This window comes from Scophthalmus maximus, chromosome 16 (genome assembly GCF_022379125.1).
Source record: "Scophthalmus maximus strain ysfricsl-2021 chromosome 16, ASM2237912v1, whole genome shotgun sequence".
Lineage (NCBI taxonomy): Eukaryota > Metazoa > Chordata > Actinopteri > Pleuronectiformes > Scophthalmidae > Scophthalmus > Scophthalmus maximus.
In genome coordinates, this window is record NC_061530.1 from 6,149,999 (window position 1) to 6,175,354 (window position 25,356).

Consider the following 25,356-nt stretch of genomic DNA (forward strand, 5'->3'; position numbering starts at 1 on the left):
ACAAGCAGGTTTTGTAGGGATTCTATCTGCGCAGCCCTCAAACTGGTTAGCGCTACGCACCAGTCCATTTCTGGTCTAAAGCTTTATTGTGTAACACCGCATAAACCGTGTTAAACTTCTGAGCCTGGTTCAACAGGCACAAAGTGAATGAGGGTAAAGCTTTGTAAAATGTCCCCAGTGTTCAGAAAGCGATACAGGCTGACTAACAGGAGATAAACCCTCTAACCCAGTAAGAAGAAAGCTCCAGTGAAGCAACGTAATGCTGTTAAAACACCATGAATAGGTGATTTAGCTAAGTGAATTTGAGCCCTAAATGAAATGAGGGTTATTCAGAACTCAAAGGGAGCTGGGGCTTGAGAATGCAACTTTGAAACAGATAGCCCACATGGAAAAGTTATGCAAAAGGAACAGAGCCGAATGTCAGAGGGACAGAATCCAATATAAACAATCTCTTTGTTCAGCACTGCCAGTATAAAAGGTGGGGGGCTGAGTGAAATCTTTTATTTCAGTCAACGTACTCCAAAAAGAGTTTTTATTTCCTCCCGGTTTTCACTCGGCTGCATGAATTGTTCGTCCCCAGAGATCGGAGATGTTCGTCAGGCTCGGCGGTCTCTTCCGGCTGGAGCAAAGTGATCTCACTTATCTGGCGGAGGTGGCGGTGGCAGACAGTGATGGAGGATGCAGGCAGGCTGAGGTTTTTACGTGGGAGGGACGGAGGGAGATGGGGCAGGGATGTGACGGGACCCGAGGAGTGGGAGCAGGAGTCGCAGGGAGAGAAAGGAAGTGTGGGGTTTGGGAAATTGAGAGTAGAGGTTCCCAGGGGCTGCAGCTCCACATCCCACTATATAAGGTTCTGACTAATGGATACAGAGTGGAGTCAAACTTTACACAGGCTTCAGCTTTAACACGCACCAAATGTTCGCATACTGACTGCAGGCTGTTCTCCTAGTTGTTTTTATCACTTCACGCCAAATAGACTATAACTCCCACATCCCTGGCGCTGTGCCAGCCAATGCAATGTTTGTGGGAAAGTCTTAAGTATTCAGGATATTCAGTGATATTAGGAGGATTTTCACATGGGTTCCGTGATGTCACACTCGGCCGTCACCCACAAGCCTGGTCTGTGAGAACAGAACCCCTGCTCGAATGAAATTGCTTGTCTTGAGTTGCAATCAGAGGAGAAGCCACGTGCGTGCAAATTCAGACAATCTTGAAAAGACATCCTTTTGTTTCAGTTTTGGCCTCGATACTAAACTGGTGTTTTCCCTTCTGTAGCCCGTAGGAGGGTTTTAAAAATGCTCCTCGGATTATATCGATGTGAAACCCATTAAACTGGGGAAATGGCTTTTTGAAGACACTGGCTTATTTGGTTGGGTACTTCGTGTGACAGCATAGTGAAGACGCCAACTTTCTGTCTCAACGATAAATAATTTTATGGCACCATGTAGTCATTGATATAATTATGCTTAAAGCTGTCATGTGCTGACACGATTAGAGAGCTCATTGAAGGTCTGCCCAGGACGGACATGCTTTGTAGGACAGCAGTTATGAGGTGTGCTATCGAGTAATAGTTTAGCAGTAATGTGGCAATCGAAAGCAAAGTCAGCAATCACCAGTTTGTTGTGTCCAAAGAGGATAAATGATCACAGAAAATTGACCCGCTGCCTCAAAAAGAAAACAACTTAATCCAATGAATTGACATTTTCGTTTTTTTGCATAGTGAGTAATAAGTCAAACACCATGTCTACACATCAGCAGAGCATCGGCAGCGATTCCGGTGATGAGCGTGTGTCTTAACAGTCAGTGTTCAGACACATTATTGAGTTCAGGTGACCCACATTTTGCAGTAGAACAAGTGTCCACAGGTAGATCAGTGAGCGGATGTTCAGTTTGTGTTCTATTTGCATTGAAGCTGGTTATTAAATTGCATATGTGTGGACCACTGGGTTTAAGCATATGTTAGTGACATTCCACTGCCGCAAAGGATAACGCATACTTAAAAAAATATATATATATGCATGTCAGTGACTGTGTTGCAAGTGCTTAGTCATGTTGTGTTTTTTGTAGTTGTGCATAAAAAAAACTAATGGTTAATGCGCATAACCTATGACCTTAACTAGGGGCCGACCGACATGGCTTTTTCTGGACTGATACCGATTCTTACTAATCTTAGAGAACGATAACTCATTACAAAAAACTTTGTTGAAATGCCTTAAAGCATATGTTTAATTCACAGAACCTTTCAACTCAGAAAGCACAGGGAGCTATCAGCAGCAATATTATGAAGTTGAACATGGATGGGACATTGCTAAAGTCCAGAGATTATTGACTAAGTAGCACATTTTATAATGAAATTATCTAAACGCCAAATCCGCTTATAAAACGACCGATACAGATAATCATTAAAATGTTGAATATCGTCGTTGATTATCGGTCCACCCTTAACCTTAGTGTCCAAGGCTCCTCTTCTACCACTATCAAATAAAAGCAAAATGACCTAAAAGTCTTTAAATTAATAAACTGAGCGTATTATTTGGGGCCAGATTGCCCACCCTCCACTTTATGCGGGTCGACAATAACAGAAATGTTCCCATCTTGCTTTTATCACAGGCGTAATCACTCAATCAGGTTGAACCAGAATATTCGCCAGACATAAGCAGGTTGAAGACAATAAAATGGATTTAATGTGTAATATTTACAATATATACAATGTCCCCAATGTTTACTCAGAACAACTGGTGGAGTGCCCTTTGTAAACACGCCTGTTTGGATCTGGCTGCTTGCTCGGCCCGTGGTATTGGCGGTTGCAGCTTTCTTGAGAAACACTCATAGAAACAACTTGACTCGAAAACAATTTACAGACTGTAACAGCAGTTTAAACCGTTAACTCATCATACAGGAGCGTTGAACTAAATAAAGAATATAAAACGACTACCATAACAGCAGTAGTGCAGGGATACTCAGGGCTGATGATGAAACATTTAATGATGAAACATTTAATGATGAAAAATAATCGTTAGTTGCAGCCAGACACGAGACCTCACATTACGGAGAAATATCAGTTCTGAGTAACTAGTAATATTGTGTTAATATTGATCGTGTCACACTTCCCAATTCACCACTATGCTTCATTGGTCCCCTAGCAACACACCTGCAGTGCTTAAAGTGGATCGAATAATCACTCCTGGAGACAGGCAAATTATATGCATACAGACAGAAAGGCCAAGATTCCTTTTTTTCATTGTTAATTGTGAAATGAAAAATTAGTCTTCAAATAATGACATGGCATACAACAAGAGCTCAACAGGCAGCACCTGCAGCAGTGGCAGTGGGTTGGTGTTCTACTCTCATTTTCAGAATCATTACACCCCTATCATTTACAACTGGGAAAAGCAGCATACCTCCTTGTTGGACGGGGTAGTGGTGGGGGACGTTCACTGCGGGATTAGAGAAGGAGAGGAAGTCTGCTCCATTGTGTGTTATTGTAAGTGCGTGAGCAGGGACGTGTTCTCGCCACTTCTAAACGTTTCTGTAGCAGCTGCGCCTTGTTTTCTTCCTCTCTCTGGGTCTGTAGTCTGTTTCAGTGCAGGACATCAAGACACCGGGGAGATTGGTTTGTCATCCTTTGTCAAATTACCACACAGATTTGACTCATCTGGCCCACAACGTGTTGCCCCTAACATAATAACCTATTTTTAATGGTTTCAGCTCATCGAACCCGCCTTCATAGGCATGTCCCTACAGGTCCAAACCAGGCACGTATAGATTTATGACAGGCATGCAGCGACACGGACCAGCAACAGGTCCTGTATTAGAGCAGCTAAGACTAATCATCAGATCCTTCTAGCTTCCAGCAGAGACGTTTTTGGGATATGTTTGGTGGAAGAGGTGGGGGGGCGAGTGCTGGAATGAGACGCTGCTTGCTAATGGTTAACACTTAGCAGAGCAAAGAGCCTTACCCACTGCCCAGTAGGAGTGGACTCTGTTTAGAAGTTTTCCATGGCTTTTGAACACTTCTGCCTCTGTTGGGCTGTGGCAGTTCAGAAGGTGAACCGTCAGAATGTGTCGACATGGCTTTTGAGCAGATCACCAGTCTGTGTGGGGTAGTGGCACCCAGGCATGTCATCAAACAGAGCCAATTACCAGAGGAGGCTCCCCAACGGGTCGTGTGTGGCTGCAAAATGCTCTGCGAGAGCGGAGGCAACATCTGGACCCCAACAGGCATCTCTACCTCATATTAACACCACCTCTCCCCCTCCCATCCCCCCTCAGCTCACACTCTCTTCTAGTTTAAATGATTACCTAAATTGCCCCCCCTCCTCTCTCTTTTACAGGCTAAACCCATTTATGGTGGATGGCTGTGCTTGGCCCCCGAGGGAACTGACTTTGACAATCCTATGCAAAGATCCCGGGTAAGAGCATTTGCTGTACATAGGTCTGTTTCTGCAGTTAAAGGGAGACATGCACATATTATACTTGCAGTGCATGTTAATGCTTTACTTCCCCCTAATTAGTGTAAATGGGCTGTGATCAAACACATTAAGACCTTTATTCACTGCACCTACATCCTCTTCTTAAATGATGGACAGTGAAGCCAAAACCTTTAACCTCTTTTTTTCCTTTAAATGAACAACATGCTTTTGAAACAAGTAAGTCATTGCATTGGTTTTCTGTAAAGGATGACTCATTTTTTAAAAATGAAGCTCCTCTGATTGCAAGTGTTTCTTCCGACAGAAATGGCAAAGGAGATTCTTTGTGCTGTACGAACATGGATGTCTGCGCTTTGCCCTGGATGAGTCGGTAAGTTGTGCATCTTGTCCACTGCTCCCACACTTCCCTCTCTTGTTTGTTCTATGACAACCAGGACGTGAACTGATCTGAACCTTAAACGGGCAGTAAGCGATTTGGAGAAAGCTTATCTCTCTCTTTGTTGTTGTGATTTTACTGCTCTGGCCAGGCTGTGAGCCCGCGACCTCGGGTATGGGAGAACGACGCGGTTACCACTAGGCCAAAACCCCTGAGTTCAGCGCCACCCGCTAGCACGTCTCTTAAAGTGTCAACACGTGATGGTTACAAACTGCACTCGCAGTGTTGTTGGTGCGACCCAAACCATTTTTTTCCGATTTACAGAGCATGGGCGTCATTGAAAACAAAGATTTATTTGCCGTCACTCACACAGAACCAACACCTAGCGGACTGTGACAAAATATTCGTAACAAAATGTCTATTGCTTTAGAATCACTTACTGCCCCTTTAAGACGAGAAATGCTACATGACTTTGAGGACGCAAAGCACTGACTGCAGGGTTCATCCAGACTACTACATTTTAGTTTTAAAATGTACCACTGTTGCTACGTCCCCAAAAATTGAGAAGTTTGGAAAAATGCCGGTGGCCTCGTTTAAGGTAGAACCTCCGGGGCTGCGTTGCAGTACGTTCAGGGGAAAACTGAGACGATTAGACACGATGACACTGTCGTCTGCATTCGCTTCCTGATTGGTTGTAATCAGTCATGACACAACCACCAGGGGTGAATGCAAAACATTGCTACTGTCAGTAACAGTTCCACCTTGTCGTCAGTCCAAGAAAAGAAATCCCTGCTCTTCCTTTTCACCCTTGTTGTTTCTTGATCATAGTATTTTCTGTAACTAAGCAACAAAATGCAGAGTAAACAATCTGCTTCCCGGAACGAAAACGCATTGGTTTGGATGTCGCTTCAGTCTCCTCAACACAGGTCTTAGAAATTATTTAAAAGTCTTTTGTTTTAATGAATGTGTTTTCTATGCACTGCTGCACGCTGTTTTTGCACCTGATTGTGGGCAGATCATATCACATCCTGGAAAGTGGCCTCAGACCTCTGGGTCTCCCTGTACCTTTAATGTATATGTGTTGGTACCATGCAGCACTGGTTATGGCTCTCAAATTTCCAACATATCTCACACTGCGTTTCCAGCCATAACCTTTTTGTCATGTGGGAAATGGAAATATAATGATAAGTGTGCCTGTGTCTTCCGCGCAGGATGACATTCATCAAGTGGCTCGTCTGCTGTTAGGGTGTATAAAGCGTTCCCAGATCTGCCGGGGGGAATGTGATGTGCTGCAAGCTTATCTGGTGGATGGGAAATGGAAAAACAGGCGACAAAATCAGCAGTGTTATCCGTCAGAAAAACTTACGGAAAACTTGCTCACCAGCTCATAGCCTTATTCAAAAACGTTTAATTCGTTTTTTAAAACACATTTTGAAGCTAATGGCTTAATCATAGCCATATTTTTTTCTTAAGAGAGATTCCTCGATATGCTTTGATGCGTGCAGAGAAACGGATCGGAGAAGCCGAGTAAAAGGCTGTGAAGTCACCTCCTGGTGCCCACTGTAATCCAATGTTTATGGTGGCAGTGTGTTTCCAGGGGAATGTGACACGGGTGACCAAACCCATACCTGCTAATCAGGCTGGAGATCGGACTGTTTGTGTGTAAATACCGAGGGGGGCAACAACACAGACACTGACTTTTACATGTGCTGAGAAGAGGAAACCCAGGTTAAGTTGTAGGATAACAACATGTTTGAACTATTAGTTCATCTTGACCGTATGTCTTTACTTTCAACATGACTTTTTCAGCAGGTGTGTCGCCAAGTGTGAGTTGGACAGTTGAGGGGATAGGAGATGAGCTGACTTTGGAACAGCCCGACCGGGGCCTCTGCGTATAGGCCAGACGTTTGAAGTCACATTTGGTGAATCTCTTTGTGTTGCCAGTGATGACAATGGGAGGAAACGTCGGTGGTGTTTGTGCGCGTGAGCGTGCATGTTTCAACTGTGTAATGTGTTTCCATTGACACCCAGGCCGTTGTGCAGTTGTGTTTTCCTCTCATTGTAAGAGCGATTTCGAAAAACCGTCTGCTTTATTGTCCTGCGGCCTTTTCATCTGCTCCAGGAGGCAGGAAAAGTGGGTCAGGGAAGTGGCTGCTTTGTGCTCTGGACCCCGAGGGTCGCAGCTCTCTTAAACATCACAGCTGATAATGACACCTTGATGGTCTTGATATCATCAAACTCATCGTTGTTTACCCTCCACCAGATATGATTTGTTAGAGTTCCGGGTTGAAGCTTTAGCTCATCCCATTCCTATTCTGTGGCAAGCAACACCCACCCAATCTTTGTCTTATGGCTCCTTTGATCACATTAACTCCACACAAATTGATGTTCATCAACCTCTCATAACAAGGAGGTTGGTGCCTTACCGGTACTTACATAACAAAGTGCGTCAGCATGGTTCAAGTTTACGGTCACAGGAGCTTGTGGTCAAGTCTCCTCCTTCATGTCAATGTCTTGTGCTGACCAAGGTTAGAACATCATCATTTGGAATTTGATTGTGGTCCACAACATTTTTCCCAATGTTACATGAAAAATGCAGTAAAGGAAAATTTCCCCCCCCCTTTTTTTTTTACCTTCAACCCCAACAGGGTTGGCTGTTTGACAGATTTCTCCCTGGTTTCATTTCTGCAGTAAAGACGTAAGGGTGATGCTAAGAACTTGTTTTCACTCATCGTGAATTTATTTCCACTGAACATGTTGCACCAGGCTTCAGGAACTCAGACAGACTCATTATAGACGGACTCTAAAACAATTAGGCTCCAATCACTCAGTGAAAGAAGAAAAAAAAGAAAATCTGTTGTCATAAATGAACATAGTCATGAAGTGAAATATTGTACATTAGGACCAATTCGATGTCATTTCCCTCCAGAGCAGTAAATAATGCTACGGTTACAGAGGGAATAGGAAATATTGGCATCAGGTCCCAAACACTTCATTACTAAATTATAAAGGGGGAAAAAGTGGTTGAATGGAACCATATTGATGCTTCAAATGTTCCTCTCGCAGAACATTGATGACGTTGCATTCTATTTTTTGCCCGGTAGACTGCAGGGTGCTATCGGAAGCGGTGGCTGCCTTAAAGTTGAACTATTTCCACCGCGAGCACAGGGAAAGATGCTCTCCCCGACCGAAGCAGCATTCCTCCTCCAATGCCCTTATTTGGTGAACTGCAGTGAGCTCGCAGCCCCGGGGACCACGGAGAGCAGGAGAAAGGGAGCTCCAGCCCCGAAAAAACCACAGAGGAAATGTCAGATATGCCCCAGACCCAGACATTCCACACACGGCCTGCCACAGCAAGCATCCCACTCCATAGTTGAACAGTCGGAGGGATCATTAAGCAAGTACATCACTGCCACATGCACGGCTAATCAAATTGAGATGAAGCCTGGATGTGGACATGCGGTGAGACGGGCATTCTGGGAGAAATCGCCACAAAAAAAGCAATAATGTCACGAGACCACCCTGAAAGCTTCAGGGACTAAAGGTCAACGACCATGAGGACACACTGAAGGAGGCGCCGGAGTGGACCACTTCACTCCAGATCCGCCTTTGTCCCACATCATGTTTTAGAAAATTAAAAAAACAGCTCTGTCACTCATGTGTGAGGTCCGAACAAGCTACTGTACCACATTGCTCTTTTCAGTCCCCTGCTGTTGACCCAGCACCGACCGTACTCGGAGAAGTCACACTGGTGGTTCATGTCTGTGCAGAGTTTGGATGGAGGGTACTGTGTCGCGGAGCACGTACCATATAAAACAGCGGTCTCCTCCCCACAGCCTGCTGCAGAGGACTTGCCTTTGGCTCAGCCTGTAAAAGCCTCCTGGAGGGTTTATCATTTATGGAGTGGGTGTACTCCACTTAATTCCACAGCTGCCTCTGTTTTTTAGTTTTTTTAATGCCATTTTTACAGGGTTTTTTTGGAAAGTTAACAGTTGGGCCTGGGCTGCAATAAAAAGTCAAATTTTTTTTAGAATGGGGCAATTCCCTCATAGACACATCCCTGATTTAGAAAGAAGCCTTTTACTCGTCAGTCTCCAGTGGCTCGTATTGTCCCTGGTTCTGTCTCGTATTGTTTTATAGCCCCTTGTGTCATGTCGGCCAGGGTGGCTGAAAACTCAAGAGGCGTCTGTTGCTTTTAATAATATCTCATAAGAAAGCTAAAAATAGTCGGCCTCGTGGAAGAAAGACACAATTGGAGGATATGGAATTGGCCCAGTGGTGTAGAAATCAAGCCCACAGCAATTTGTTTTTGCGTTCGAATGGTAGCCCTGGCAGATTCGTCTCCTTTATTTTGCTGCCAGTAGCAGTTTCTAAGCAACGCTTTGCTTTTGTAGTCTCAGCACCAGGATCAGCTGGACTGATCCTGGACTGGACAAACCCATGCTCCACCTTAGAGCAACCAATAACACACAAAACTCACCTTCAGGCACCACTGGCATCTCACCTCTACTTGATGTCATACACGTACTATGTGGACGGACAGTGGGAGGTTTCCAGTGTATTTGTCAGATCCAACTAGACGCTCTATACCAAATATAGTTAAAATATGTTTTCATTTCCTAAAGGTCCCCTTGCTGCAGACAATCAAAGGATTTATGCTGTTGGGGTCTGATCGTTAACTGTGTACTAAATGTTAACCAACCATGACCCCAAATTGAGTTCCGTTGACTAATTTCCAGGAACAAATCAACTTTAAAAACTAAATTGTGTTAGGGTTAGGGTTGTTGAGAACCTAAAACCATCAGATGTTTGGCATTTTTGCTTGAAAAATTACTACTAAAAATTACACTTATTAATTAGTGTGTTAAAATAATTGCCTCTTACTCTACCGTCAGTCTCTCTCGGACTAATTTTGTAGCTCTTTAATATGCAATTCTACGGTTCTACTGATGTGGTGGAAATGCAAGAGCAATGTGCAGAAGTCCTCAGTTCCTGAGTTTAGATGTGCCGGCTCAGTGGTTCCTGGAAATGTTTTGTCAGTGGTTATAGATTATCAGAGCGCATAATGTGTTACATAGTCTCAGCTTTTCTCCACACTTCATAAAGCAATGCATATTCAACATGTTACCATTCTTATCTCTGAAGTTATCAATTACATTTTGATTTGACCAAGGATCTACCAAACTGCACGGCTCTCTATCTGCTGCTGCTACTTATTCTGAAACTCAATCTTTTTTCTTTTTTTCTTCTAGTGGAGGAAATTCTTCCACAGCGTCCAAAGTGAGACGCAGTGTAATTGCCATATTTGGCAGCCCACAGGGGTTTAAGGCAGATCTTAATAAAGCTAGATCTGTGTTCGGTGGCCTTAAAAGGAGCTGGAAAGAGACCCGGCACCTGTTTTACATCTGTAGGGAGGCTCAGCCCAGCGAAGACCGATAACAAGAGCCGCAGGATTCAGAACAGACACTGAACAGGTTGCAGAGGAGGAAGTTCAGGGGCTTTCTTCAATCTGATGTTGATGAGACGATGCATTATGTGTTTAAGATGACAAATCTAGTCACACAAAACCTACAGGAAACTCAAATCAGTGTACTGGCTGTGGCTTGTTCAATACGTTTCTGCTTTTACTACTAAGAATTTGAGGGGGGTTTTTTTATCGAGTGTTGCAAATGTTTCTGCGTCGTAGCTGGTTTACAAAGCAGACAAAGCTCCACGTTCCTCACTGATCACACACACAAAGCCGCTTTAGTCCGGCATCGCATTGCTGTCATCTCTCCTTTTCACTCACTGTCCGCCACAACTGAAAGGATTTGCCTGGTTGCCTTGGTGAGCTGGTGATCACAGCCGAGTGTCCATACAGTACGGGCCTGATGTGCCCTGGAGTCTGCCTGTGAAAGAGAGGGGCACATGAGGAATGAAGGGATTTGGAAGAGACATGCAGTGAAACGCTGTATGTTTTCCGCCTCGATGTTCGGTTTTTAAAGTTCTGAACTATTGGAAATACGACACCAGTGCCTATGATTTCAGTGATTAGTCGGGCAGTCGCCCATCAAATAGGGAAACAAACCAGTGACTCAATCGTCCTGTTTACATTTTTACCCCACATTTTTTCTTTTTATGTTCCACTCTTGCACTTGCACGTTATATTTCAGCTTCGCTGTTACTCCCTTCACTGTAGTCAGTTATACAATGTGGTGAAATAATACCGACCCAAAATATAATAAGCAGCATTTGACATGTTTCTCCTCCAGCCTAGCACGCTGCCTCAGGGCACGGTGAACATGAACCTCTGCAATGACGTCATCGACGCCGAGCCCAAGACGGGCCAGAAGAACTCCCTGTGCATCATCACGCCAGAACAGGAGTACTTCATCAGAGGAGAGAATAGAGAGATCATCAATGGGTGAGCCGTGTCGCCGCGTCGACGATTCGGGCAGGGTGGGGATGTTCGTGCACAAAATGTCAGAAAACACTCTTTGTCTGTGTGTTCTCAGGTGGAGCGAGCAGCTGGTGGTGTACCCCCGCACCAACAAACAGAACCAGAAGAAGAAACGCAAGGTGGAGCCCACGACCTCCCAGGTTAGGGTACAGAAAGGATGCACGTCGTAGCTGGATAACATCGCCCCCGCTTTTTATTATTCCATTGTTATTGACTTCTCGTGTGGTCGTGTCCAGGAGCCAGGTCCGGCCAAGGTTGCAGTGACTGGCTCTGGTATCCCTGAGGCCGAGAAGGTTCCAGACTCCAGCTCCATAATCTGGCAGGAGGAACTGAACCAGAGGGAGGCTGAGGGGGCTGCAGTCTGGGCCACAGCTGATGTGCCCCCGGGCTCGCCACTGCCCTCCACAGGTAAGGAGGAATAACAATACAAAAAAAAACAGAAAAACAATATCTTTTAAGAGTTTGGACTAAACAAATGTTGTATATGTTGTGGAAGTTATAGACATAAAAACAAACATAACTGAAGGGTGTTTAAGGGCGTTATGTGACACCCTCCGTTCCCCTTGTCAAGGTGACTGTGCGTCTGTGGGCCATGGCTCGGACGCAGGCTCGGTGAATGGTGACGAGGTAGACCGGGCAAGCCTGCCGCTTCTCAGCTCTGCGCCGCAGCCCCCCAGCGACCTGCTCTCCCCCACAGGCTCCTGCTCCAGCCTGGGAGGCGTCCCGCGCTGCCTCTCCCCAGCCCCTAGCGACCCCTTTCCCTCTGGCAGCTCCCTGCTCTCCAACGGCTCGCACATCAGCGGCTCGGTCAGCTCCCTGGACTCCGACGCCAGCGGCAGCACAGTGACCAGCAACGACAGTCACCCGACCTCACAGAGGGGCAGCCACTCTTACAGCCACCACGACACTCCGCGGTCCCGGCGGATGGAGGCCGAGGCCAGAAAGGCCGAGAAGAGGAGTCGGTTTAGGAGCCCCGACAGGCAGGAGAGGGAGGCGCTCCTCAGCCCTGAGAGGAGGTCAGCGTCTGTTTCTTATTCATCCATAACGGTGTAACTAAATGTCCCCATTACACTCACTTATAGTGTTACATTTTGGATAAAGATGTGCTGCAATGTCATTTCAAACTATTATTGAAATATTTTTTCAGACTGCAGCGGCTTACAACTGACATTGTGTGAGAATTTTCTGTATTTCAGATTTTACTGTTTCAAAAATAACCCTAACTAACTAATCCTACATTCGAGTTTGAGCCTAAACTGTGCTGCATTGACACACCAGTGGATGACTTGGGGTGGAGATGACACCGTGTGAACTTATCATGGTTACACGATTACACAAGTATTATATTTAAATACTATATTCATTACTTGAAAAAAAAAATTATAATCATAAAACGACAATATCAAATGTGCAACATTAAACCTTAAAGGCTAAAGAAGTGTTTTTGCATTGAAAACTTCCCATAGTGCAGGTTTAAATGAACACAACTTTCATAATTTAATCAAATGTGCTTATAAATAGACTCGCAGTTATGGCAAAAACACCAGCAGCTCTCCTGTTGTCCCCCTCCATTCATCATGTTTTTACCAAGATCTATGTTGCTTGCTGCGCCTGCATGCCTCTTTCTTTGGACCCGCTAACTTAAATTGATGCTGGACAGTATCAACAAAATCACCATGCTAGTCACGCTTATTAAAGATTGAAACAGTAAAACTAACCATCTGGAATATTACCATGGTTTACTGTGATACCAGCTACTATTTAATCCTTAGTTCCATCTTGTGTGTGTGAAGTGAAGCGTTTTTGATGCATCCGTCTATTAGAGTGATGTGTCTGCCACACTCACTGGCACACAAAGACGCTTGGGCAAAGTCGTTACGTGTTAACGTCGAACGGTCCTCAGTGCAGGCACCATCCGAATCCATCAGACTAAACATGAGAGCAGCATCACTTTGACTGATCCAGGATGGCATTCCTTTAAAACACTCTATGACACGTGGGTCAGACGACAAAGGAAACGGTATTCTTAGTCCGATAACACCTCACCCGTCCTCACTGACAAGTGAACGGTTTAATCAGTCTGGGATTTGACCCGATGAACCAGCTTAGTGGACAGCTTTCTTGGAATCTCAGCCCTGTGCTACAGACACCGTGCTCTGGAAATACTTGAGCCTCGGGCTTATCCTTTTAAAGGCATGTATACACACCCACACACACACACACACACACACACACACACACAGTCTAGTGACGCACAAAGCTTTTGATGTGCAAACACACATGCACTCCCACAACTGTGGTTTTAATGGGGGGGAGGAAAAGGCTGTATTTGGTGAAATAAGGACATAGTGAGTTTTGTGACGTGCTCAGAAAATCCCTCTTACCTGTGAGTCTCTGAGAAAATCTGTTTCTTAATGATTACCCCTCCCCCCGCAGTCTTCTTTTATTTGCACCTGCGACAGCCGTGGCCTGAGGGGCCTTACGTTTTTCGGGCTGTTTGCCATATGCACGGTCTCCATTCTCATAAAACGTATACGTCCGGTTATTGTGAACGCTGTGTCTTAGGACACGGGGACGACCTGTTTGGATTTGGGGGTCAAAGGTCACTCTGACGTCACAAAACACGCCATGACTTAGAGGAGTACTGCGTTAATTGTGACAAATTTTCTGACCAGTGCCTTTGTGGATGAAAGGATAACGTGAGGCGTTCTTACATGCCAATGGTCAAAGGTCAAGCTGGCTCTGAAATCTTGATGCAACTTTTCTGGCCATTGCCGGAATGTAAGGAGAGACTGTGGCCATATTTCCTGCAACTTGATTGGTTGGCGAAGGCACAGAACCGCACTGTGTTAATTCTGACATCTCGCTAGTCCCTCTCACTGTAAGCGCGGACTGTGTGGACTCGCAGCCTCCGTACTTTCCATTCAGTAATCGGCCTCTTGGGCCCCTGTGCTGTTCATGGAGAGGTCACAGCTCTCACACACTCCAGAAGACGGCAACATTTCAAAACAAAACCAAGTGGGATGAGGTGGGGGCATCTCTTTCCTTCCAGCCAGCTTCCTGCTCCATTCAGTCCCTCCATCCACACGAGTCATGAAAGGAAAGGGAGGGGTGCCCACACACTGCCCCTTAAACACGTTACTTTACTGGACCACAGCAGACCCGCCCTCTGTGCACATCTGACTTAAGCCCCGTTTAAGACCTGTACCTCGGCACATACCAGCTGATGAAGCTATATACGAATCAGAATCATCTTTAATGGCCAAGCATGAGTAAACATACAAGGAATTTGACTCTTTAACTTAAACAGAATAGACTTACACAATAAAACAAGGACGTCAGAGCTGAACAAACATTAACATTTGGTTGCTATGTACAGGTATAAACATATAATATAAATAATTATATACATATATATAATATGTATATGAATATATATGTGTAAAAAGGAGTGCAATAAAGTTGTCAGTAGACACGAGTGCAATGGTGATGATGCAAAGATGGTGGAATAAATATGAATTACAGATTATTGTACATACACTAGGTGGAATACTGAGAAGGGAGAGTCGGGGAGCAGGTAGAATACTGGAAATAAATATTGAATAATTAACAAAATATTCACTGCTCACAGTGGTCATTTATTAAATACCCCTTCTCAAATTCAGAATTTTAGTGTCTTCTAGATTAAAATCTTGTTTAAAATACAGGTGATCTGCAACAGGTAATCGACTACTAAATTAATCGCCAACTATTTTGATAATTGATTAATCGGTTCAAGTAGTTTTTATGGGGGGAAGACAGAATTCTCTAATTTCAGCTTCTTAATGTGAATATTTTTTGGTTTCTTTGCTCCTCTATGACAGTAAATTAAATATCATCTTGAGGTTTGGAAAACACAATCAACATTTTTCACCATTTCATGGACCAAACAACCATTGACAGATTAATCGATAATTAAAATAATCATGAGCTGCAGCCCTAAAATACAGTGACAGAGGTGAAGAAAAACACTATTTACTAGTGACACACTGCTGGAAGGTCATGAGCCAGGAAGCGTGATTGGAAAACATAATTTATAACAAATCAGGATGACTGAATCAGGCCTTCTCACAACAGGTTGTGAGTCCTTGTTGAGGGTGACAATTTCACATAAGCCGATCCTGGGACAAGTCCTGAATCGCACAAAGATCATGTGGTTGTGTGTTTGGCCTCACGCTGTCCTCGTCCTCATCCCCTCTCCCTCGTTCCCTTTTAACGGCAGCAGCTTTGGCTGGAGAGTCCCCAAATAAGGCAACATTTAGACAAAATAGACAAATATAATATTTCCCGCTGCCTCTCGCCCTCTTTCTCCCTCTAATGCAGATTCCTCTGTCACTTCAAAAAGGGCTTGTGTGGGAGCGTGTCAGAGTTGGCAGTGTACTGTGTCACAGTTTGAGGGAAGGCTGCAGATGGACAGTGATTTTCAACTTTATGACCCAGCGGCTCCACTCCTTTGCCTCCTTAAGTCTTGTGGATCTTCACCTTGACATGTAAGACATTTATCCTTTCCATGGCTCAGCTTACAAAGTGGCCATGCTAGTAGAACAAGCTCGGATTCCTCGAGGGTGAACTGCCTGAAGTGATTTCCCAGATCACAGCTGACATTGTGCTGTTTGCTATTTATGTAGTAGCATTGACAAAGTCTTTCAAATGAGTAAATTCATATTATCTATAAAAAGGCATGGGGGGTGTTTGTGCCAAGCTAGACCATGGGCAGCCGCAACCACAGCACAGCTTGAAGCTGCTTAAAAAAAAAAGAAGCCTTCTGTTGGTTTGCCAGTGGAAAGGTTTTAATGTGACATGGAAGCAGGAAGTGCTGTTGTGGCTTAAAGCAAACACTAACCAGTGCTATAAGGCTGATCTGCAAGTATGAACAGGCTGCAGATGCACGAACAACACAGCTCACAGCACGGTGCCGTTAAAGCAAGACTGAGCGAAGTGCCTGTGGAGACGCAGTGTCACACCTACCTTGTTTGATAAAGATTTTTCTGACTTCTCAGTTCAGTCCGGACCGACAGACCAAAATGTAGTCCCACCAAAATAGGTTGTCTCTGTCCAGATCAAACTGACCCATAGTTTGGTTCGTTGTAGCGTGAAAAAACGTTATTATCGGTCCAATTGCAGGAAGTTGAAACAACATTTAGCAATTGAAAAATAAGCCAAAGAGAAGCAAAGATGAGCCACAGTACATCATGGAGAGAAGAGGAGACTAAATATTTGATTGCAATTTTCGCAGGATTGCTTGCAGGCTTTACCTCCCACCATATGATGTTAAATCACTGAGGAGGTTAATTTTGGCACATTTGAAATAGTGTCTAGTATTTAAGCCTGAAGTTGGTGATGCTGGTAGTAAAACCGTAATGGTATAACATTGGCAACAATTAATTCATTTTTTTCACATTCATACCGAAAGACTACTACCCCCAGCCCTATTGACGACCCACCGGCGTCTGACGCATGCCCGTCTTCAAGTCTGACATCTTGTTTACCCCTATGAAAGAAATACTGGTTCCAACCAGCCTAAGCATGTCATAAGGCCAAACAGGCATCACAATATGCTTTGTCTGAAGCTGTATCTCACTTTCAGATCATAACAGAGCAACAGAATCAGTCCAGCTATGGACGTCAGCGGGGTCCCTGAACTATTCATCATTCAAGGACATGGTGTCTGAAAGAAAAAGGGTCGTAATTTGTTTAACTTAACCCTTTTTCTCTCTCTTTATCTCTCTCTCTCTCTCTCTGTGTGTGTTGTAGTCGCTCTGGTGTTATTGAAAAGTTGGAGGCCTTGGAGCTGGAGAATCCAGAGAAAATGGAGGTGGAGGAGTCGGGGAGGGGCGGAGCCAGACAGGGCCGAAGTGAGCACAGGCGCTTCCACAGAGAGGTAACGGGGGGGGGGGGGGGGGGGGTCAGGTGTGTGTGTGTGTGTGTGTGTGTGTGTGTGTGTGTGTGTGTGTGTGTGTGTGTGTGTGTGTGTGTGTGTGTGTGTGTGTGTGTGTGTGTGTGTGTGTGTGTGTGTGTGTGTGTGTGTGTGTGTGTGTGTGTGTGTGTGTGTGTGTGTGTACACATTGGACATTGAAGCCAACAGTGCCAACATTGTGGCCGTTTACAATAGATACAGTGAGACTTGTAAACAGTGTTTTTTTAAACAACATCACATGGCAGAGCAGATGTTAGCTCAGCTCTGGACCCACCAATTTTGATTCCTCTGTCCCAGCACCCCCCGCACTCCTCTTCTATCTTTTCCCTTCACCCTCGCCCTCTTCCCTCCATCTTTCCCTCCCGCTGTCCTGTCTTTGTTTTGGTTGTGGGTCAGAGGTCAGCAGCGTGCGCTGTATTCATTTCCAGTTTCCATTCTGTGGTGGGATTCCCCTGGCGATTATGCTTCCCTTTCCCACCCTGGCCCTCAGTGCTTCGATAGAATGGCCCGAAATGTGACTTGAGGGACACAGAGACCCAACACACTGACGCAGTCGGTCACAGTCAGAAACTGTGAAACGTGTGGGCTTTTGTTTTTGTCTTGGCCAAAGATCTTTGTCAGTCATCTGCCTGTGAAAATATCACGTACATTTCCAGATAAAGATGCCGGGACTGCTTGGGTGCCTAATGCTGCACAGGCACTTTCTTTCATTTTACAATGCACTCAGACATTTAGAGCTGACAACATTATTCTCACAATAACAATGTACGATTGGTTGTCATGACGTTTCTCCATAGCACATTAATCCCTGCCCAAACAGACCAATTAAGATAATTTACTACAAGTAAGCTGTGTGTTAGTGTTTCATGCTCAGGTTGCTTTTTAATCATTTATATTTTGTGCTTTGTTATTTTGGGTCGATTCACCTCATATAACAGAAAAATGTAACCGTGTGTTCTGCAGGAGCAGAGGCGTGACGTTGGTCACGGTCTGGATTTCCCCTCCACCCTGCCCCCTCTGAGGAGAGCCAAGTCCCTGGACCGAAGAACCACGGAGTCAGTCATGACAGTGAGTGTTTTAATCTCCTCTTTTGTAAAACGGCGTCTTCAAGGCCCAGGGTTGTCATGTGTGTGAACGTGTGTCAACCAAACGTTCTTGTTCAGTGACTGATCGTCATCGTGAAGGAGGTTTTTGTGTTTAGTAGAAAAGGATGAGATGCATCTTGTTTATAAATGGCAGGACTCATGGAAGCTGCTTTATGCAAGTTACCAGAGCCCCACCGCTCTGGGGGCCGATGCTGATATATAAATATATAGCACAAGATTTCCGATACCGATACATTGGCCGATAAATATATGTATATATTTTAATCTGTCAATGATTCCCAAAATGTCGTTATCAAACCTTTATGTCAAATAAATGTATTTGATTCTTAATATTTTAGTTTAACTATAAATAAAAAGAAAGCACATACATCCACATACATAGAACTTAAATTAAGAATATAAACACAACTTATTTGACGTAAAATGTAAACATGAATGCACATGTTCTTCTGCATTGTTTATTTTGTGTGTGTGTGTGTGTGTGTGTGTGTGTGTGTGTGTGTGTGTGTGTGTGTGTGTGTGTGTGTGTGTGTGTGTGTGTGTGTGTGTGTGTGTGTGTGTGTGTGTGTGTGTGTGTGTGTGTGTGTGTGTGTGTGTGTGGCTGTGACAGCCATCCTCATACCAGCTTCTGTTTACATGCAGTTGCCTATTTATTTGTCTAATGTTGTTGTGTTGCAGATTTTTCCATTCCCACCAACAAACATTATCACTATTCTTTTCATTTCAGTTTGCAACTTATTTTCTTAATTATCAGATTACCAATTTTGTCATTATTGGTAATCTTAAAGTGTTGTGTGAGAACACTTTAAATTGCTTCTCGTCCGCCTGACCAACAATCCAAAGTCCCACAGCGCTCAAATTGACCTCATTAAAAAGTAAAACTGGAAGTATCCGGAGTCTTGAAGCTGACAGGAATATACTGACAGATACATTTTTCTCGTAAAGATATTTTTTGGGGGCTTTATTGACAGAGAGACAGACTTGGCATGAAAGGGGGAGAGAGTGGGGGACGACACGCAGCAAAAGGGCCACAGGTGGAACCGAACCAGCGGCCGGTGCAAAGGACCCAGTCCTCACGAGGCGCCTGCTCAAACAGAACTATTGTTTTTTTCTGTCCTCAGCTCTTAACCTGAAACCAAGGCACAATTTAAATCTATATTAAGAATTTTGATGCTGCTTGTTTTGTCCCAGACTGCTGCGGGACAGCCCGCGTACAAGCGACACACTAACTACTGCACTTGAGTAGGAGATTGAGGGGAATTCAATCACGTGACGATCAGGTTTTCACGTTTGGATTTTTGTTCGGATTGCTTTTGACATCAGCTAACGCACAATTGCCGAAAATTCCCCCAGAGGGCCGGTGTGTACCAGTGTGTCTGTGCTCTCCCAGACAAAGCCTCGCCTGTTTACCCCGCTTAGCTGTAGGATCCAGGGTTCAGCAGCAGTGCCAGGTCTTCAGCTGAGCGGAGAGAGGCCACCGGGTTGTTGTTGGGGCCGCGAGGCTAGATTCAGTTAGATAACGGAGTTAGAAGAGAATTAAACCTTGAGCAAGCTCTCTGTGGACGTCCCTCAACAGCATGCCACTGGGCTTACATGGCAGCTTCTGAAAACAGCCTTTTTCCCAGGGTTGGATGGGGGTTAAGGGCTAAATGAGGGTGGAAGTAGGGGTAATATGATACACTCATAGTATTGCAGTATTTTTAGATACAGTAAGTCAAATAAGCACGAGGTCCTTTTTAATCCATTTCCTTTTTGGGATTTAAAAACCGTGCATGACCTCTCACCCCTCTCCAGTTACTTGAGGTAAAGAAAACGAGCATTTCTCATTCAGTGCTCCCATTTTCAAATTGTGTGAGAACACATGATATCCGTGTGCAGTTAAAATAGCCTTTTCCCTATTGTTTCTTCGGCCTTGGGTGTGGGTGTTGTAGGCCAGACCTCCATACTGCAGGGGGCAGTGCAGCCCCCTCTTCTCCCTCTCCTCTCCAGGTTATACTCCTTATTCTGCTCCCTTTGTGTGCAGATTTTGGCCACTGTGTGTGTGTGTGTATTGCACCAGTTCTGTGCCTTGCGTGTCCCTGTATTCCATGTGGAAAAGAGAGACCAGTGTGTGTGTGTGTCTGTGTCACAACTTGCCCCTGCTTCCTGTGGTCACTCGTCATGAGTATGTGTGTCAGTGTTTGTCCCACTGTGTGGAATCACAGCAGACTACAACAGTTCCTGGGCACTGGAGCTGGAGTAGCACATAACAACAGCAAAAGTCCGGCAGAAGTTGCCCCTGGCCAGTGGTCCACATTTAGACTGGACATCACGTCCGCATATTTTGAATTTGTGTCATCCCTTGGTTGGGTCAACTTCTACCCTCAGCTGCCTGAGTGAGCATGCGTTTTGGCTTCTCCGACAAATTTTGAATGCCGACAGTCTTATTAATCTGGTTATCCACTTGAATTTTGTACATTGCCGATGTCATTTTGAGAACTTTTTCTTTGGTACTTGTTGGGGCAAGCTCGTAGTTGTGTTATTTTGTTATATGTCAAGGTAAGTGGTGGTCGTCTGTTAAAAAAAATTCACAGCTTCTGAGGTCAGTTTGCATGTTGAAAATTTGGTTCCATACTATTCCAGTCAGATGTATTTTTATGTATCTTTTTTCTTTTTCAGCCTGATTTACTGAACTTCAAGAAAGGTTGGATGGTGAAGCTGGATGAGCAAGGCCAGGTACTATTGACTACCATTCTATGTACTGATAACTTTGACTGTGTGGTGTTTTGTTTTTTTTGACTGCATTGGTCGGGGCTCGAACCCCCAACCTCGGTTATGGGAGACGGACACACTAACCACGAGGCCCAAACCCCTGAGTCATACAGTAGTGTCTGTGGCTAGCAGGTTGCTTAAGGTGTCAGGGAGCGATGTTAACAAACTGTACACACAGTGTTGTTTGGTGCGGTCCGCAACATTGTTTTTTCTTTTCTTTTTTCAATTTACTGTTTTTCCAGCGCGCACAGAACCGACAGCTAACGGACCGTGAGGAATTATTTGCTGAATTACAAAAAGTGTATTGGATTAAAATCGCTTTCTGCCCCTTTAAGGAAAAACGTTTGTCTAAAGAAAGTTAAAAACTTTAAACAATCTAGATGGATTGACACAGGGCAATTAAAAAAACATGATGCTGATGATACATTTATTTTAAAATAAAATTTAAAAAAACAGGTTCCACAGTGAAAAGGAGCGTTGGAGTTCATACAGCATCTGAACCGTCTGTCCACCTAAAACACCGGTGAATGTCCGTAGCATTCGGTGGCCTTTCCACAGGTGTGACCAGACTTTGAAGTTGTCGGTTCAATCGACCTTAAAGACCAGGGTGGAGCATGAAGGCTTTGAAATAGATGTTCGTATGATATATATGTACGTGCAAACTCTGCTGCCACTAAGAGAAGGTTTTATTGACCCGACTTATATAGATGTAAGTTGTTGCTTTACAGAGCTCTGTCTTCAGTCTTTCCCTTTTTTTGTACCCTCTCCATGTCATAGTGGAAGAAATACTGGTTTGTGCTGACGGATCACAGCCTGCGATACTATAAGGACTCAATTGCAGAGGAGGTGAGCTTATAGGTTTTTATTTTCATATAATTGCATACATTTTTTTTCTGCCAGTTCTTTGTGAGCAAGTGTGTTGTTTGCCATGTGTCTCACGTTTGCCTCACCTCAGGCCTCCGACCTGGACGGGGAGATTGACCTGTCCACTTGCTACAATGTAACCGAGTACCAGGCTCAGCGCAACTATGGTTTCCAAATACATGTAAGACGCGTTGTCTTTTCATTAAGGAGAAATGTTGTTGTTTTTTTAACCCACATAAACCTGATTTTTCCTGAAGTAAAAGCTGTAAAGAAAAATAATTGATATATTAAATTACCATTGACTCAGTATGGTAATTTGTTGGACTGTAGTATTTATTCTTCTGTGGGACAGCATAGTAATAACATTTATTACATGTCTAAATAATGTAGTTAATAAAGTTTTTACATATTATGACAATAAGCGTCTTATCTTTTATCTTATCTTTAACGCATTTGATCACAGATTCAGGTATTTCTTTTTATTCTCGTCAATGTTAATTTCATGTTGTTTTAAAATTGTTTAGACTCAGGAGGGAGTGCACACACTGTCCGCCATGACAGCGGGTATACGCAGGAACTGGATCCAGGCGGTCATGAAGAACGTCAGACCCTCCACGGCCCCCGATGTGGCGAGGTCAGCACAATCATGTCAACAGTGATGACACACACTGATCAAACCGTGATGATATAGTATTCAGCCTTTTTAAACTGAGAAACACGACACAACGTTTTTTCCAGGTCTTGATAAGTATGGAAAAAAGAAAAGAGTATGGAAAAATATAAATTTTGTTCCAGACTTAAGTCTAAACAGACGTGAATCCAAAATCCCAAAATTTTAGAATACTAAGGATCTGTCTCAATCTCTCTACTCTAGTGAAAAAAATTCCCAAATAATATCTTTTAATATGAGAATCAGTCCTAGAGCAAGTAACGTCAGAACTGGAAGTATCAATATTTCAATATTAATATATATTAATATATTAATCCGCAGAAACTGTGACTCTCTGTGTTTGATGTGCAACATAATAGCAGACAGTCAGAATGTATTTTGTTTACAGTTGGATTTTTAAAGGATTTTTTATATTTACATAATAATATTTATTTATGTCTGGAATTTCAAAATGGATAATGTGTAGGAGCCTTGTTTACATGTTAACTCTTTTACAATCAAACACAAAAAGAAACATTTACAGCTCATTCACGATCAGTGCGATAACATACCTTTTCAGCCTGCAGTCTATATTTTGAATCTGTATTTCCTGTGTAGTTTTTTTTTTTTTTTAAAGGATCATTCCTTTCATTTGAAGATTGACCCTGAAAAATGTTCTCTCTATGTACATAGTCATTTACTCATGAAGGAGAACATAAAATATTAGATTTTAATATATGTTTCAAAGTGACATTGTAACATATTTTGTCTCAATGGACACTGGGGGGGTCTGTGATTTGTGACCAACATTTTGGAAAGTCGGCACTTTGAAGCTGAAACTCACTTTTCTTTTCTCTGTATTTCAGCTCAACTGAGGATCACGGCTCGTTCTCCACTTTGGAAGGTCTGGTCAGGCCAGACGTCGCGCAGGACTCACCCTCCTCCGAGGCCTCCTCAGTAGAGAGGGAACCCACTGCGGGCGTCACAAAGAGCCGGGCGCGCGAGCGAAGACGAGAAGGCCGCTCTAAGACCTTCGACTGGGCGGAGTTCAGACCCATCGCTCAGGCCCTGGCTCAGCAGCGGGCGCAAGAGGCCGAGAGCCTCCAGGCAGACTTGGGGGAGCTCGAGCGGAGCCGGAGAAGGGAGGAGAGGCGGAAGAGGTACGAATCTGTGACCAGCACATCGGCAGAACACGCCTCGGTTGATGAAGCGGGGAGGACGGACTGTGAGAGTGGAGAGGGACACTTAGATCCACCAGGTCCCACGTCTTTGGAGAGGCAGCAGAGGGTGGAGGAGGTGATCGAACAACACTGGCGACAGGTGGAGAAGACGCCCTTGCGGGAGGAGAGACGGGTGCCCCTGCCCACCGCAGTGCAACCCACAGAGACCGCAGAGCTGGAGCAGCTGTTGGAGAATTACAAGCAAGGGGTACATTTACCTACTATATGTAGAGGAATTAAGTTTCGGTTTCAAATTTAGCGAGTACATTAACAGCACGCTGGAGACCAGGGCCCACATTTAAACTGCAGAAAGAGCTCATTTTCATTGATTAGTCAACTGCTCCATTTCCTTTGTCATGTCATACATGTAGTTGGTCTCCTTAAATTAATTTCAGTACTTGGTCATGTGACGTCTTGCGAAGATAAAACCAACCAGATTAAATTACACAGCGCATCATTTAGATAAGTGTTAGCTCATCAGAAGTTGACTCTGCTGCTGCTGCCGCTGCAGATCGACGACCTGAAGGCCCAGTTGGAGAGCTGTCACCAGCAGCTCCTGGACTCCAACAAGCACAAGCAGGATCTGGAGCTCCAGCTGAGAACCGCTGTGGAGAGAGAGCACGACGTCCGCACAGGTTACATCTCTCCGGTGAGTTCCAACTCTCTGTGTATTCAGTGTGCAGCGGCGTTACATTTGCTATGGTGGGACGCCCTGTAGTAGATTCCATGCGTATATTTTCAATCGAGCAGTGTTTTCCCTTCATTTTGTAACATTCTTTGCATGTTGTATTTTACTATAAGAAAACATCAAACTGACATCGGAGTGACAAAGTGGCTACAGATATGTGCCTTTGCATGACTTCATTGCATGTAATAAAACATTGGAGTCTTATTACTAAATTGGCTTCTACTAGTTTATCTCCTCTCTTCGACTTAGGTTTGTACGATATCTGAACTCATGCTCGTAAGTTACCAGAGTACTGCATCGATGATGGACCAAAGAACACCAGTGTAATGGTTGCTGATGTGACTTTCAGGGGGTTGTGTCACTCTAAATGGAAAAAAAATGTTAATTAATTGTATTTTAATACAATTTTACTAGGAATTAATACAGCTGCAACTGGATGTTTAAAGGTAAAGTAAAATAGAAGATGTGAATTTGATGTTAAAATGACAACTTGACATTAAGAACAAGTGAAAAAGTGAATCTAAAACATCTGAATCAATTTCTTTCTCTTTTTTTGAAAATCAGTTTTTATTTATCTTGTATTTTATGTTTTAGGGTTAATATTTCTTTTTGAAAATATGTGTAGATTAATTTTTTTTCTTCCTTGCCATTATTTAATTGAAGCCCGGTTCGTCCTAGCAGTTCACTATAATTGTTATTTACTTTCTCCTTAAATTTTCATTCAGAGTGATATTATCCTTGGTTGTTGCTGCATTGTAGCTTTACTTTTTGAAATGTTTGGCTCAACATGTACGAATAATAACCTCTTGGCTTGTTTTCTAATTATTTGCATGGATATCAGATTCTCATCTTCTATTAACTGCTATGAAGATCATCC

At 44.0% G+C, this 25,356-nt stretch overlaps 1 protein-coding gene across 2 annotated transcripts in view; it reads left to right on the forward strand.

Annotated features, from left to right (window-relative positions):
• LOC118287233 (myosin phosphatase Rho interacting protein) overlaps positions 1-25,356 on the forward strand; it is a 39,044-nt gene that overhangs the window by 1,808 nt on the left and 11,880 nt on the right. For both annotated transcript variants that reach the window (XM_047327559.1, XM_047327560.1), the window contains exons 2-15: positions 4,335-4,412; positions 4,735-4,800; positions 11,058-11,209; positions 11,301-11,385; positions 11,482-11,653; positions 11,817-12,261; positions 17,039-17,165; positions 18,165-18,269; positions 20,966-21,022; positions 21,836-21,904; positions 22,014-22,103; positions 22,447-22,556; positions 23,438-23,999; positions 24,303-24,440. In XM_047327559.1, coding sequence (XP_047183515.1) covers positions 4,335-4,412; positions 4,735-4,800; positions 11,058-11,209; positions 11,301-11,385; positions 11,482-11,653; positions 11,817-12,261; positions 17,039-17,165; positions 18,165-18,269; positions 20,966-21,022; positions 21,836-21,904; positions 22,014-22,103; positions 22,447-22,556; positions 23,438-23,999; positions 24,303-24,440 — 2,256 coding nt within the window. The remainder of the gene's footprint in view (positions 1-4,334; positions 4,413-4,734; positions 4,801-11,057; positions 11,210-11,300; positions 11,386-11,481; positions 11,654-11,816; positions 12,262-17,038; positions 17,166-18,164; positions 18,270-20,965; positions 21,023-21,835; positions 21,905-22,013; positions 22,104-22,446; positions 22,557-23,437; positions 24,000-24,302; positions 24,441-25,356) is intronic.